Raw genomic sequence first — 16368 nt, forward strand, 5'->3', positions numbered from 1 at the left:
CGGGCTGAGGCTGCAGGCGGGAAAGGAAGCAGGGGACGGACGAGGGGGGCGGTGCGCATGGGCGAGCGGCGGGGACTACGGCTCCCGTCGTGCCTTGCGCTGGCCGGGCGCGGCGGGGTACGCCGGGGACTGTAGTCCTGGCGGCGCCGGGCTGGGCCGGGCCGCCTCGCTCGTGGAACGGTGGGCGGGCCAAGGCGGCAGCGCCGCTGGGTCCCATGGCGGCGGCGGCGGAGCGGACGGATGAGCTGGTGCGCGAGTATCTGCTGTTCCGCGGCTTCACCGCCGCCCTGAAGCAGCTGGACGCGGAGATCAAGGCGGACCGGGAGAAGGGCTTCCGGGTGAGCGGGGGCCGCGGCCCCTTCCCCGGGGGGCGGCGGGCAGGCCGCGGGGCTCCGCGCCTGGCCGGGGGCGGCTCCCCTGAGGCGGCGGCACCGGGTCGGGGCTGCGCTGGGGCCTGCGTCCTCTCCGAGGGAGGGGCTGGAGCCGGGGCCGCGGGGGACCGTGGTCCTCTGAGGGCAGCGGTCTGCCGTTAGGGATCGTCGTGCCCATCTCGCTAATTGTTGGCGTTCAGGGTAGCGGCCCTAAGAAGCGGCAGCGCGGCTTCCTCTTTCTGTGCCGCTTTCCTGTTGGCTAAGCGCGGTTCTTCCCTTTCGTCCAAAAATAACGCTGTTTTCCGAGTGAGCCCTGGCGTGACCGCAGCCTCCCCCTGCGCTCTCAGGTGGATAAGATCGTGGAGCAGCTGCAGCAGTTCGTGCAGAGCTATGACCTGGCCGCGCTGCGGGACTACTGGAGCTACTTGGACCGCCGCCTCTTCAGCCGGCTGGAAGACGTGTACCGACCCACAGTGAACAAGCTGAAGACCAGCCTGTATCGATACTACCTCGTCCATACCGTGCAGGTGGTGCTTGGTTTTCTGATTCACGTGATGAGCTTGTAGGCACCGTAGGGAAGCTTGGGCAAGAGGGAAGTGGCTGGGAGCCAGCTGTTAGTAACTGGGATGCTGAGAGAGATCTTTAGGTTCTTCAGCATCTTCCCGTGGGCTGTGACAGGGAGAACAGGGGATGGCAAGGTTAGTACTCAGAACGTCTTCAGAAGCTGAAGAAACAGTCAAAATGAAGTATTTCTATGCAGATCAGTATAATCAACTGTGCTGGTGCAGAGCAGGCAGTGGCTGAGCAGGCAGCAGTACTGCAGAGAAGGGCCTCAGTGCAGCTCAAGGGATGAAGAAGCAGGATTGTTGTCTGTGTTCCTGCTGGCTGGACTCTGCCAGCCCTTAGATGAACCGCAGCTCCTGAAGAATCAGAGTGGGAGAGTCTCGAAGAAAAAGATGGTAGAGTTGGATTTTCTTTGATAAAAGAGGGAGAAGTGAGCTTCAAATTAGGACATGGTAACATGGGAGAGAAAGCAAAACTTTTCCCCCACTCTGAGTAGAACAAAAAATAGTGAGCTCAAGTGGAGCAGAAATATCACAGTGATACCTTAAGAAGAAAATGTATTACGTAGGGAGAGCGTCGGTAAGCAGGGAAGACAAACGCCTGTCAAGAATGTTCCATTTCTTAAAACTTATGAGCAATGTTTTCACCCTGATTGAAAATTTGAAGTTATGAGTACTGGGGGAGGAGGCAAAATCTAAGGCATATTTCTGGAAATGTGGTTTTGTTCTCTTGCCCTATGCTTACCTTGAAGTGTGAATATACTGAATAATGTATCAGATGATTTTTTTTTCAGGCTGGCTCTGTGGTAGAACTGTTTAATTTGAAGTATACTTTGGGAATGTATGTGAACTTGCATCTTATGTAATTGCACAGAGTGTATCGGTTTAGTTGGAAATCATGTGAAGAATTGGCTTGGTTCAGTTCCCCAGCCTTTAAACAAGACTGCAGTGAGTAGAAAGAAAGTTCGATTAAGTGTATTTGGGAGCTTCTCCTAGCGTATCTGAGATTCCTTTGTTCCCAGATGAATTTTAATTCTAACCACTTGCTCTGTTCGATGGTGAAAGTAGTTTCTACTGTGTTCATCACATGGACAGCGTTCCAAGAACCCGTGGGGTGGCTTGGCTGGAAGTGTGCGAGCTGTTGCTGTTGCGTTTCAGACCGGCCGCAATGACAAGGCGCAGGAGTTCTTCCTCAAGCAGGCCTCCGAGCTGCAGAACCAGGCAGAGTGGAAGGATTGGTTTGTCCTGCCTTTCCTCCCTGCCCCGGACTCCAACCCCACCTTCGCCACCTATTTTTCACGCCAGTGGGCAGATACATTTATTGTGTCTCTGCACAACTTTCTGAGTGTTTTATTTCAGTGCATGCATATCCTTTTTTTTGGTAATGAATGGTTAAATCTCTCTTGCCGTGGTGTTATGCTTACTGTTCGTGGTGCCAAGAATACACTATTACAGAACCTGTTGCTTTCAGGTAATTTCAGGGTCAAGCCGTAACAGGAAGCTGGTGTTTACCAGAGGATGTTAGAATAGTTATTATTCAATTATCTAATGACATGTTATGTTCCCTGGGCGCAAACGATTGTGGTTGCTGCTAACACTGAACTCATCCCTTTGCTTCTGACTAGAATAGCTGTCAGAAATCTTGTTACTTGGCATACTGAAAAACAGGCACACAACCTTGGGTCGTAGTCCAGAACTATCTCCTGTGAGACCCTTGTCTGGGTGCATCCATTCACAACAGTGTGTAGTGATAGCCCAATATTGTTGCTCTTCTGGCCTCAAATACTTCTCTCTGATGGTGTAGACTGGGCACCTTTGCTGTCTTTAAGGTAAATGGGCAGTGAGGGTTGGCTATGCAGCTTGTTGAATTAAGGCAGGTTGCTGCCTTGAGTTTTTCTTTAACATTTCTCACCAGTGCCAGTCATTCTGAACTTTGAAGCTGAATGTCACAGGAGCAGTCTCATACAAGAAGAAAATGAATCCCTGCGGCACAAGGTCAGAATTGATGTCACTCTTTATTTGCTGACTGTTTAAGGCTGTGTGTTTTGTGATGTTGGGTCTGTGTCCCCAAACAAGTATCTCTTCAATTTAGTGCCGTTATTCCAAGGCAGCTTCTTGTACAAACCCTTTATTTTGGTTAATCTTTCAACTACCTCCAGCAAGCTTAGGGCAGTGATCATATGATGGCCGGTATCGTGTCTGTGTAGGACATTACTGTGCCTCTGCTGGAGGTGACTGTCCTTCTCCCAGTGCTATCTGTTGGGTGCAGATACTGTGCAAGTGCCTCGTCTGCTACACTGGCAATTCTGACAAGCTGAAAGTAGAGGGAGGTGAAGTGTGTGTATGTCTGACTTTGCACTGAAACTTATGGAAAGTATTCATGGTCACCTCCAAAACTTAGCTGACAGAGCAGTTGAGAGTGGCAGTAACCTACAGAGGAGAGGCAGAAGCTGTTCCTGCTGAAATAGACATTTTACCACAGTCAGAATGCACATAAAGTAATTCAGATGAGCTGATGGAAATGTGAATATCTGTTTCTGAATTCTACCTTACTGTAAGCTGTAAGAAAAACTGACTTGCTCCAACAAAATGTCCCCCAGCTGTGTGTCTTATTTTGATGGCATTGTTCCTAGATGTTTATAGAGAAGAAATAAGGATATATAACACATAATCTGTCCAAGTATGATCTCCTATTGGACAGATTTGAGAAATGTACAATTGGACCTGAGCAGTGCGTGGAGCTGGATTTCAGGGTAGCCTGATGGCACTGGCCTCAGTGTACCCAGCCATCTTGCCGAGCCCTGGGCTGTGGGAAGGAAATTAGCTTCTAGGCTTGGTGCCCACACATGCTCAGCACCAGTCATGTGCAGGGCCTTGGCCTTGAGCTGCCTGTGTGCAGTGGCAGACTGATCCGGGCTGCCCTGGCCAACTCATTTCCCAGCACCATTAATGGTGTTACAGTAACAGCCCAAGGAGAGGAGTGGAGGGTTTTAAGCAGGCTTCAGTTTCGTATCTGTAAAATTGTGAGTACTTGGACTAATGTGATGCTCTTCTGGTCACAGCAACTTTCTTCCCTCCCTGTCTATGGCCATTGAAATTAAAGAAATGAATAACTTCAGCCTGTGAGAAAGAGGTGAATCCTGGTGTAACTTCCTCTTGCTTACTTGGTTCTTTCTTCTCTCGTAGCTGTTTGCTTTGCAGGCTGAATCCTCCCGCATGAGGAAAGAGGAACTGGAAGTGGAAGAAGCAGTTGTGCATCACAAGCTGCCGGCATATGTGGCCAACATGGATCGTCTCGGGGACTCAGAGCTGTGAGTGCCGGTGGGGGGTGGGTGAGGGGGATGGGCACTGCTGCTTTTATGTGGCTGAGGGAGGCTCTTAGAGCATCGTTTCCTTGATCATTGTAGAAATGCATCATGGCAGGAATTATTTTCTTTTGAGAGAGATTCTTGCTGATCGGTGAGAGCCAGAGCACGCGTGGAAGTGACTCTGCTTTGGTCTCAGCGTTACACCAGGGCATTCTGGGCAGCCAGGGCACTGGTAGCAGTGCAATACCCTGAAGCACTGCTCAGATGGAGTGGTTTGTCTCTTGACTCGCGTTTTCTTTAGTGGCTGTGAGTGCTTTGTGTTGTTCTTAAATGCTGTTCCTGCATCACCTGGAGGGGTCGTTGTTCCACAGAGACAGGCTTTCTTGCTTTTGCGAAGTCTAGTGAGAATGAGTTGCTGTTCTGTGAGGCTCAGTTGTACATGGGATTCCTCATAAAGCTGCAGTTGAATCTGTTGATCTAGTTACGCTGTTGACTAACAAATAGAAGTTCTAGCAGAGGTCACACTTAGTCTGAGTTTTAATGTAAGAGTTCTGTTTGAAGAGACATAAGTGTCTGCAGATCTATCTTGATAACTGCTGTGCACTCTCTGCATGGGACAAGCCACAGAGTTTAATTTGAAATCTCTGTGGCATAGCTGATCTATGAAAATCCCTGATGTTCACCTGCACATGTGGGAGAGAACGATGCAAGGGATGAGCTAATAAATTTACTGTATTTTTCTCCATCTCTGTTAGGAGAACTTACTTTAAAAGTGGTGTTTCTTGTGTGCACAACTCTTGTGTTAACTTGGTGGCTAATTCTGGTTGTTCTTTCTATGTCTGTGTTTGACCGAAAGCTTACTTTTGGTAGAACAGTTCCCTCTTCTAAGGCAGAATGAGACAGTGGAGGTGACTATTCCTTTTCCTCTGTGTGCTACCCCACTCTCAAAGGAAGCTGTAGTGTGGTAGGTCCCAGTTATGTTCTGGGAAGCAGTTGCTGCTCTGGGTGCTGTGAGTTAAGGGAGGTGTATGTTTTCGAAGCGTTAAGGACCTGAGCTTTAAAATTGCTGTATGTAACTTGCTGCATGTCTAAGGGTGTTGAGTGAAACACTGTATATTGCCTTCCAGAGAGGTCTGCTTTCATGCCTGAATTGGAAATGCAGGCTGAAGAGGTTCTCTGGAAAAATGCGTTCTTGCATTTCCCTTGGATTCTTTCTATACTAACCCTCAGTGGGAGGAGTAGGAGTTTAGGGTGACCATACATGTGATTCAGCAGCAGCTGGGCCCACCATCTCTATGACACTACCAAGAAGTGAGTGCTGGTACGATTGATTTATAATGATCTGCTTTAGACTCTAACACAAGATATTTTTAAAACAGTTTTTTTAGTGTACATTGGTCCATGGGCTTGGGAAGGAAGATGTGTCCTCCAGAGGTTCAAGCAGCAGGCATTGTTCTTGTTGGGTCATTTCTGATCAGATTCTGTCTGCACTTCCATCTCTTGTTTATTATTATTATTTTTTTAATTTTGTTTAGTGATATGACCTGCAGCCAGAGAAGCACTGCACATTCTCTTCAGTCTCGAGGAGGCTTTCTCTCCTCTCTCCTCTCCCAGAGTAAAAAGGGCCCTGCCAGACCAGCTCAGCCAAGCGGGGCTTCTCCAACACAGACTGGCAGCATGCTGCTAGGGAAGAGAGAACCAACAAATCACCAGGTGATTCTCAACTTGATTCATTGAAAGGTGCTCAGTAGCTAAGGAGTTAACTTGCAGCACGGCACTGCTCCAGGCTTTTGCTTTCACTTGGAGAGGGAGAGAGAAAGAAATTTTCTTTCTTGCCTGTGCACACTGGGCGTGAACACAGCACGAGAACAGCTGCTGATCATGTCTAGGGACTTGTAGAGCCCTTGTGGATGATTAGTTTTTTTGCCTTCTCTTTTGCTTTCTTCTGCAGCCTTGTACAAGTAAAACTTTGCCAATTCATTCTTCTGCCTTCCAGAGTGCCAAAGGAAAAGAAGGAACAGCGAGCAGTAAGGATGGGAAGAGCCACTTTAGTGGGTTAGTAGCAGGTGAGTCGAGCTCCCTGCAGCAGCGTCAGAAGCGCTTGCAAGAGCATGGGAAGGAAAGGAGAGAGCTGCTGTCAAAAGGGACCTCTCAGGTACTGGGCAACGCTGCGAGACTGGGCAGTGAAGGGCTGGCATTTTCTGTCGTTTGTGATGCTAGGTGGTATGACAAATGCAAATGTTCCACTTAAGCTTCTGGTTTGCTGCTCAAATCAGCCGTATCAAAGGTTAATCTCTGTAGTTAATCAGCTCCTTCCACTCTCAGATTATTGCTTTGTCCCTAGGCGGGACTCATTGTTGGCATTTCAAATAGAAGAGTTGCTGTTTGTCATGATGTCAACAGCCTTGTGTTCAAATACTTTTTTATAATCCCCTTGGTGGAAGTGAACTTGGCTTTTCCATCCCTCAGAAGCGAGCGGTTATAAGACGATTTGAATATTTAGTCTTTAAATAAATAGATGAAAAAGGCTGTTCCAAACAATCATGCAGCACAGATTTCTGAATCTCTCTTTCTGGCAGCTGCGTTTCCTGCTGGTTTGTGCATGCTTTGTGTGGACAGCAAAAAAACTAACTGGATAGGAGTGGAAATATATCCCTACACCAAACTGCAACATGAGGGATGTTATGCTTTCTAATATAATAAAACTGTGTCTGAAGTTAAACTGCTGAAGGTCAGTGGGCTGCTGCTGTTCACCTGCATACTGTCTGGCTTTCAGCAGCCATGTGGTTTTTGAAACTGCACAGGAGGAATGATGGCAGCATCTCAGCTATGTTTGTATTGGCTGTGTAAGCGAGTTCCCTGGGGGAGAGGCAGTGCCGAGGGACTGTTACTTATCAGCTGATACGTGTGGCTGTTTTGCATGGGGTGCATTGCCTTGGAGGGACGTTATCCATCACTGAGTGTTCCAGGCTGTGAGAGAAGTTCGTCCTTCATGACTTCTCTAAAAGACTTTATTACTAGTCAGAATGTTGCAGATCATCACTGCCTAATAAGTATCCTTTGACTTCCCTCTTGCTGTGATGCTCTGGGTTACGGCATTGGTTTCCTGCCTTTGCAGAAGTTGTCTGGTCCTCTTGGCAAAGCTGATACTGTTTAGCTTACTGCTGCATCTGATGCATATGAGCAAAAAGGAAGCTGAAAGGCTGCGCTGTTTCTTTGACTTGAGTGCCATTCATTGGCTATCTCCCCACATTAACTAACACAGAGCAAGGCATTCTTGGATTTGTTTCCCAGTCTTTTCCAGTTTTGTGAATTCAAAGGCTTTAATTATGTAGTGTTTGACCTTTTGCTCAAGATATGTCACTACTATAAATGAGTCGAGGATATGTTAGGGAACAGAAATCCATTACCATGCAGGCTCTTCAGGTGTTTTTATCTTCAGAGGGTGGTGTAGCTAAGGTTTGTTTGCGGGTTTTTTACTGACTTGTGTGCTGTGTCCCCTCCTAATGACAAATCTATGGCAGACAAGCATAGTCCATCCACTATGGCTTACCATCCTTTGAGAGCTTTTGTGAAAATTGAACTATATGGTTTAAAGGCATAAATAACTCCTGCATTAAGCAGTGTAGGTTGACAATTGATTGCAAGTCTGTGCTTGAATAGTGTCAAATGAGTCTCTGATGTCAGCTGAGGTATGCTGAACAGAGACGCTGCAGTTCCTTTGGTTCTTATACCCGGTCATACACTTTCCTATGTTGTGGGGGGTGTATAAGAGACTCTGCAACTGAGGAGGTTATATTGAATGGGACAGTTGTGCAGTTCGCTATCCGTGTGCTCAGGTCCCTTGGCAGAAGAGGAGTTGAGCTGGCAATGCTTCTGTTTCAGTATAGCTTCTTTGTTCTTTCTCCCAGCAGGCAGTGTGGCTGAAAAGCTTAACCTGGAGATGATGCCTCTTAGTAAGTATTTCATGCAGGATTTCTTCCTACAGGTCCAAAGTGCTGAGAAGAAAGCAGATGTTAGTGCATCTGAGCCAGAGCCATGCTCAGAGCTGCAAGCTGACCAAGCAGAGACTTCAACCAAAATGCCTGCCAGCAGTACGGAGTCCATTGGGGTCCGGCAAGAGCAGCCTTTCATTGTCCTGAGCCAGGAGGAGTATGGGGAGCACCACTCATCCATCATGTACTGCAGGTAACAGGCTTGCAGAAGAGGGCTCTCTCCTAGAAGCCTCTCCAGGGGACCAGCCTCTTTTTGCACTGAGGGTGGACAAAGATTTTTGTGATAGGAGAATGTCAGCCAGGAGGAAACTCCCTGGAAAAGCACATTTGTGTTGCTTAAGGGCATTACTCTTTGTGTGCAGAGCTGGAGCACTGTTGCAGTGGTTGTGGACTAAATGAGACACAGTGCAAAGAAGTTCTGATTCCTGCAATAGGAATTGGTGCCCGTGTGGCGAGAAAAGACTACTGGGATACGTTTTTGCATCTAAGAACTTCAGGGAGGAAAATAGCCAATCGGTTTCTTTCTGCACATAGGGTTGATTGTTCCGGACGGAGGGTGGCCAGCTTGGATGTGGACGGTGTCATCAAAGTGTGGTCTTTTAACCCCATAATGCAAACTAAAGCTTCATCTATTTCCAAGTCTCCGCTGCTGTCTCTAGAATGGGCAACCAAGCGTGATCGGCTGGTGAGTAGCCCGTGCATGTGGAGACTCAAGAGTCACAGCTGATGACTTGGAACGCTCTGTTATGTCTCACATTACCTTCTAGGTGGCAGCACTGCGGATAAAATCAGCGGAGCAGTTTGTTTCCACTTGAGGGAGAATTGAAGCCCGTAGGGTCTAATAAAAGCCAGAGAGTGAGGCGTGTGCTTTGTGTATTGAGCGTGAAATTCACTACTGCTTGCCCTGAAACATAGCTTTCTGAGCTGGAGCGTTTGAACAGCTGCAGGATAGGGGCAGCTCCGTTGAGAGAACTGCCTTTCTGTGGGCTGTTGCTTGTAAAGGCAGGCAGAGGCACAGCGGCCCATGGGAACCCTGCAGCAGGGTGGGAGCCCTGCAGCAGGGTGCTGTGGAGCTTCACTCACACCCTGAGCCAGAAACAGAAGAGAGAACAAGGGTGTGGTGTTAGTGTCCTGGCTTGTGCAAGTGTGAAAATGGCTCCATGGCCAGTTTTACATTGGTGCCTTCTACAGCTAGGGGTCAGTACTTGCATAAGGGCTTGAATGCTTGATAAATATCGTGAGTGTAAATGTTTCCTGTAACATTTTCCCTCTAATTCAGTTTCTAGAGATGAGTCTTAAATTAGCTGCTGTCTGTGCAGTCATTAATGATTCCTTCTGCTTTGTGGAATTTTTCCTTTTATGGAAAGGTTCTTTCTGAAATATGTGGGGGTGCAGTTGCAGTTCAGGCTCTGAAGTGAGAAAGCTTTTGTTTGCTTCATTTTCCTTGATAGTACATCCTTCCATTATTCTATTTTTAAATTGTAGCACCATTGGGAAAACATGCATGAGCCTTTCTGAATAATTTAATTCTCTCTTGGGTGAGAGGATGTGGTTTCTTCTTGGCTTTCTCTTCAATTTAGACTGTTGATTCTGTGTTACTCTTCTGTTGCTCCCCTAGATGTTGAGACTCCACATGGAATTTGCATCTTAGAATTTTGAACCATATTCCAGGAAGTGTCTTGTACTCTACCTCTGTGCTTATCAGGTCTTATTCTCACAACATCTGGAAGGGAAAGCAGTGCTTTTACCCCACTTCCTGTGGCTTTACAGTAGTCCTACTCAGCATGACATGCACAGAAAGACAGGATGTACTTGGAGGAGTTATATACGTATAATCAATTGGGGGGAAAAGAAGTATTACTATTATGGTGTTGGCAGTTGTTGCATGGCATTGTTGTACTCTTTCCTCACACTCCATCTATTTGTGGGTTTCAAGCTACTGCTTGGCAGTGGAGTCGGGACCGTTCGTCTTTATGACACAGAAGCAAAGAAGAATCTCTGTGAAATCAGCATTGATGAAGACATGCCCAGGTAACTCTTGAATGCTGATTTATGTTTTTGAGTCTGTATGCATATCTATACACATATGCATGTGTATACATACATATATACATGTATGTATGTGTTCATGTATTTGTGTGCACATGTGTATTTATGTACGCATTTATTTATGTCTTGCAGTACCTTTGTACAGGCAAAACTAGCAACTGCAATACCACCTAGCCTTTGTGAAGAAGGCAGTCCCTGTCTGAGCAGGGTAAAACTGATTAGATACACTGGAGAGACTTACAATTTGCTGAAGCACATGAATCATGCCCTCCTTTACAGTGCATCTGAGATGGAGGACCTGTCTTCCAGGGTCTCCGTGGCAGAAGGAGGAGCTGAGTGGTCATCCTGAGGCAGTTGCTGGAGGGAGGCATTTCACACTCTCTGCTGTGTTTCAGAATCCTGTCGCTTGCCTGCAGTCCAAGTGGTGCTTCCTTTGTCTGTTCTGCAGCAGCCCAAAGCCCCATCTCCCACGTGGACTTCTCAGTAGTCACCTCTGGGGGCAAAAGCATGAACCAAGTTCCTGGGAAGCTGTTGCTGTGGGACACTAAAACGATGAAGCAGCAGGTACTTGCTGGGTTCCTTTCCTTTCTAGGTCTGCTTGCTGAGAATGAATATTTTCTGTTTTAATGTGTAGAGAAATTTAGAAAGGCTCCTGACTTTCACTGTGGTATGAGCATGGTGAGCTGTAGTTGTTCATCTCCATCTAGCATGCTCCAGCTGCAGGGACTGTTGTAGAGACCAGCTACCACACAACAGGAACTTGGCTAGAATAGCCATGTATTCAAGTACCTCTTACCTGTGTTTTTAAGTTAAGTGCTTCTTTGAGAGAATTAGTCTCACATAATCTCTGTTTTTCTAGTTTAGGTGGGTCAGATTCTGGCATTGAATCCAGGTCCCATCCCTCACCTTTGCCCTATGCTTTCTCTTATGCGTAGGAGAAAGCGACAAACTTGAGTTAATATCTGCCAGAAGCTGGTTTTGCAGCTTTGAGGACACTGTCAAGAAAGCTGCGTCTTGGCTGAGGTAAACTGGAGGTCAGGCATCACAGTAAAATGCAGCTGCCAACCCTAGAGTCTGTGGTCACGAAAGGTATAGGAGTTAAAACTGCGGGAGCTCTTGTTACTTGATACCATCTTCCTTCCCTCCCCTGGAGCACATCTGCACAGCATTTCAGCTCCATTAGAGGCTTCTAGGCATTAACACAGACTTTCCCTTCTAGCTGCAGTTCTCCCTGGAGCCTGAGCCCATTGCTATTAACTGCACTGCCTTCAACCACAACGGCAACCTGCTGGTCACAGGGGCTGCAGATGGGATTGTACGTCTCTTTGGTATGTTGGAACTGAGTGGTGAGGTGGCCCCTTGATGTTACTTGCTGGCTGCCCGAGCTTCCAGCACCCTTCCCCTTCCAGGAGGGAGGCAGTAGTGCAACATGACCAAATGCCAAGCTGGAAGCTGTTCTCTGTCTTCCTCAATCGCTCTCAGGAGTAAATTGACATAAACTTTCCCTCAGGGACATTGTCTGAAAGCCCTGGTAGTGCTGCTGGATTCGTTTCTTTCCTGCTGAGGGGGAGCAAAGCTAACTTGCGCTTGAATCATGTCATGGTGGCTGTACCAAAGGCTGTCCTGAAAGGATTACTGTTTGAAGGCAAAGACTTCACACAGGTCTTTCTTCACTGGACAATTTCAGTTTCTCAGATTCTGGCCTCGTTAGCCTATCCTTGTGATAAAGGCAGCTGAAGCCTTCCTTCTTTGTGAAAAAGGATCTTTACTTGCTACAGTGGCTGAGCAGTGAGGGCTACATACCCACGTAGGTGTGAGGACAGAGGTAGCAGCAGATGTGGGAGTGGACAGGAGGCAAGGGCAGGAGGAGAGTAAAGGTGGCAGTGTGTCTTTGGAACAGAATGAGTGCAGTTCACACTGAGCTCTGAAGCTGGAGGGAAAGGTGACCAGTTACAGACAGTGACTCTGTAGTCAGTGGAATTAAAATCCACATGTTGGAGAATAAAGACAAGGTGCACAAGCTGGATTGTGCTCCCACTGGCTGGAATAGAGGGCTAGGGTAGTGTCCTTATCAAAGTAAATGGTCTCTCCTCACCCCAGCTCTATGTGAGTACTGTGAATGTTCCAGTATTGGTTCTCCCCTCAGATATGCAGCAGCATGAGTGCGCCATGAGCTGGAAGGCACATGATGGGGAAGTCTACTCTGTTGAGTTCAGCTATGACGAGAACACAGTCTACAGCATAGGCGAGGATGGCAAGGTAAGCTCTGAGTGACTTCCACTGGGCAGCTGGTGGGAAGAGCCCTTTTTAAGTCTTCTCCATATGGTGTGGATAGTGATAATAACACAGAATCTGGAGAATCTGCAGACTGGTAACCGTGTTTTTACATGCACAGCACCTCCCAGCTGCATTCAATGTCTCTAGCAGTAGAGGTTTGTCAATGTCTCTTGCAGAGAGGTTGCCTGGTAACATGGGTCCTTGGCTATTGAAAGTTGAGTGAAATTCCAGCAGGATTTTGCCTGTAGTATGGAAGTACTTAGAGGCAACAGTGCTTATGAAACATAATGCATATGTGTGCCTACCACCCAGGCACACTTGCTGCCTTTGCAGCCCACGTTTTGTAAATATAGCCACTTAGAGCTATGGAAATGCTGTCTTCCTTCTCTTAAAAATGGTGAATGGCCCCTCTATATTCATCCCAGTCAGTGTAACTATGGGCTTCCATAATCTATTTTTGCTGTTCTAGTTTATTCAGTGGAACATCCACAAAAGTGGCTTGAAGGTTTCAGAGTATGCTCTTCCCAGTGAAGCTACAGGTCCCTTTGTGCTGTCTGGATACAGTGGATACAAGCAAGTCCAGTTCCCACGAGGAAGACTTTTTGCCTTTGACTCTGAGGGGAACTATATGCTGACATGTTCTTCAACTGGGGGAGTCATTTTTAAGGTAAGTCCACAAAATGATGAGAAATCCCATTTCGCATCCATACAAGCATTTGTTACAAGGCTGCAACTTGCCACTTGCTGTTTGGTTTGATGTGTGGTCTGTACTGAGGGCGTTTTGGCACTGTGTGCTGCTTAAGCAAGTGTTTGAACTCCAGGAGCAGTATTCCTTGGTGCATAGTGCCTAAGACCAAGTTAAAGATTTTACTTATTTATTGAGGTATGACTGCTCAGTGCAAAATGTGTAGATATTAACTGATGCTTATCTGTAATCTGCCTCATGTGCTTGCTGATGTTACACTAGTCCCAGCCTGACTGTATCCTCTTCCTCTGTGCACAGTACTGGAATAAGAATAAAGCTGAGTGGTTCCAACCCAAGCTGATTGCAGCCTGCCTCCTTTTGAGTCAGTACTCATCAGAATAAGCCATTACAAGTCAGGTTCAGTAGACTTTTGACTTAGCAGCTGGGACATTAAGAGCACTTGTGTTAACATGAGCTGTGGCTTAAACTTGATGCACCTCACAGCTGTGCTCTTAGCCTGTGTTGTTCAATTACTACAGCTTAGCTGTTGTCAGAAGCTGAGCTATTTGAGATCGTGTGCTTCTGTCTTGAGATGGAATATTTACTTCCTCATGTGTGCCACATAAGTATGAACATACACAATTAGGCAGGAAAAAAAAGTATGCTGATAGGGATATGGAGTATGTAGCAGGCTTTGGGTTCTCCTGTGGGTTCACTGCCCCTGCTGCAGCAACTTACCTCGTTAAATTCTTATGCTTTTCTTGTTGTAGTTGAATGGTGAGGACAAGGTCTTGGAGAGCTGCCTTTCTCTGGGAGGACACCGAGCTCCTGTTGTCACAGTGGACTGGAGCACAGCCATGGACTGTGGGACCTGCCTCACTGCCTCTATGGATGGGAAGATTAAGTTAACAACCTTACTGGCTCAAAAGTCTTAATTGGAACCGTGTTGAAGGAAGAGAGCAGCAGAATTGGGGAAAAAAAAAACCAGTGTTAACTCCACAGGAACAAACTGCATGGGAAAGAAGGCAAACCACAATCACTTCTGTCAAGACGCAATAGTTAAAATGTTAAATACCCGTCAAACCACTGTGCAATAGAATGCCAATCTGAGACTGTTTCAGTGGCAACAGTGAGAAGTAGTTTCACTGACCCCTTATGGCAGCTGGGCTCCCTCTTCTAGGGGGTCTTGAAGTAGCACGTGGTTAGGAGGCTGCTGGAATTGTGTTGGGGCTGTGCAGTAGGTGGGGCTGAAGGAGGCATACATGAGGCAGCACTGTATGTGGCAACATGGATGGCTCAAACTGGAAAGGCCAGTGCAGAACCAGAGTATTATTTGGGTATATTTTTTTGTGTGTTTTGTGTTGTTGTTGGTGGTTTTTTTTCATAAAAAGATAATACTCCCTTGCATTTGATTCCTGTGTTCTGTTCATCTATGGCTGCAGAGTGTGGAGGATGGCTGGGGCAGTGATGTGTCAAGAATGGGCTCCTGCATGGATAAAAGACTTGTTTTCACCAGGTGCTTCCTGGACTGACAGTCTCTCAATGGGGGCTACCAGTACCAGTCATCCAGGAGCAAAAATAGCTGTATTGCTCAGATGTATTGTGTTCTTTGGCAATGTCTGCCAGGAATTACAGGAGGGATCCTGACTCAGACCTTTTGAAACGCTTACATTAGAGATCAGAAACTACATCATGCCTGATGTATTTGATGGTAGATAAGAACGCCAGAACCTGCCTGGTCCTTCATAATGCTCTGTCACCAGAGCAGTCTCCTAAAACACCAAATGCCAATTGAGTCAGGAGAACAAGTGCTTGAGTAGAAGGGCTGAATGGATTCTGTGTCCTTCTGGTTCAACATGGACAGTTGATGCTTCTAGAGCATTTGTAATTAGCTGGTCTGTCAGCCCAAAGCTGTACTTAAATGTGGGACATGCGCATCTGCACAAATGAACGGAGTATAGAGGGCTTTTCTGCTGGCAGGGTGGCAGGGCATAGCCACTGGGTTAATAAGACGATGTCAGTGTGATTTGTTAAAGGAAAAAAATGCACTTCTAATCTCTGTTTCTAAGTCAGAGTGTCTTTGTGCAGTGGAATAGATAAGGTCCTCCTTGAGTGACATTCCACTGGATGTGACGAAATAAAAGCCTCTTGCTGAGCACTCTTTCTCTGAACTCTCTCAGGAGCCCTGCAAGGCTTCAGCCTGAGGCAGAGATGCTCAGTATCAGGCTGCTGAGCTCCTCTTGTAGCTTGTGGGCTAAGCAGTTCGTAGGTGGCTGTAGATTAGAGTATAGCCTGCATCCAGGCTACAGCAAAGGGCCTACTTGAATATGACAGCAGCTAGCTTTGGCCTTGAGAGCCACGCGGGCTGGAGACCTCACACACACAATCACAGAATGTCCCCACCTAGAAGGGACTCACAAGGATCATAGAGTTCAACTTCAGGCTCTACCTAGGATCACCCAAAAATCAAACCCTACACCTGAGAGCATTATCCAAAAGCTCCTTGAAGTCTGGCAGCTCAGGGTTGTACCCACTGCCCTGGGAAGCTTGTTCCATGCTCACCACCCTCTGGTGCAGAACCTGTCCCTAACCCCCAGCTGCCCCTCCCCTGACATAGCTCCATGCTGTTCCCTAGGGCTCTGTCGCTGTCCCCATAGAGCAGAGCTTAGCGCTGCCCCTCTGCTCCCTGTGAGGAGCTGCAGCCGCCACGAGGCTTTCCCCTCAGCTCTTCTGCTCTGGGCTGAGCAAACTGAGGGAAGGGAAGGTGAAGAACATCACCATGTCACTCAACAAATCTGCCATGTCAACGCATTCTGTGGTGGCCACTGCAGCACAAACACCTCTCTCACTTAGCAATAGTTGATGTAACTGTTGGAAATATCCAAATAATTTATCAGGATGGTATCTCTGATAAAAGCAGATTTTATTTGCAACTGCAATGGCAGGCATCCTACAATCAGGAGCGCCTAAGAAAGCAGTGTTACATCTTTTATGTCCAATTACCCGACGCTTATCTTTTCCTTCCCTGATTTCTAGCAGTGTTACATCTTTTATGTCCAATTACCTGATGCTTATCTTTTCCTTCCCTGATTTCTCATTGGCTGAGTACTTCAGGTTCGC

General features: G+C 47.2%; 1 protein-coding gene across 1 annotated transcript; it reads left to right on the forward strand.

Moving 5' to 3' along the window:
* Positions 95-14660, forward strand: WDR91 (WD repeat domain 91). Its single transcript, XM_021414118.1, has 15 exons — positions 95-338; positions 719-898; positions 2093-2300; positions 2847-2929; positions 4121-4245; positions 5778-5955; positions 6239-6397; positions 8231-8430; positions 8772-8922; positions 10174-10268; positions 10682-10850; positions 11506-11614; positions 12433-12545; positions 13033-13230; positions 14019-14660. Exons 1-15 carry the CDS (start codon positions 216-218, stop codon positions 14181-14183), a joined length of 2256 nt encoding a protein of 751 aa, XP_021269793.1. The 5' UTR covers positions 95-215; the 3' UTR covers positions 14184-14660.

Source organism: Numida meleagris, chromosome 1, assembly GCF_002078875.1.
Source record: "Numida meleagris isolate 19003 breed g44 Domestic line chromosome 1, NumMel1.0, whole genome shotgun sequence".
Taxonomy (NCBI): Eukaryota; Metazoa; Chordata; class Aves; order Galliformes; family Numididae; genus Numida; species Numida meleagris.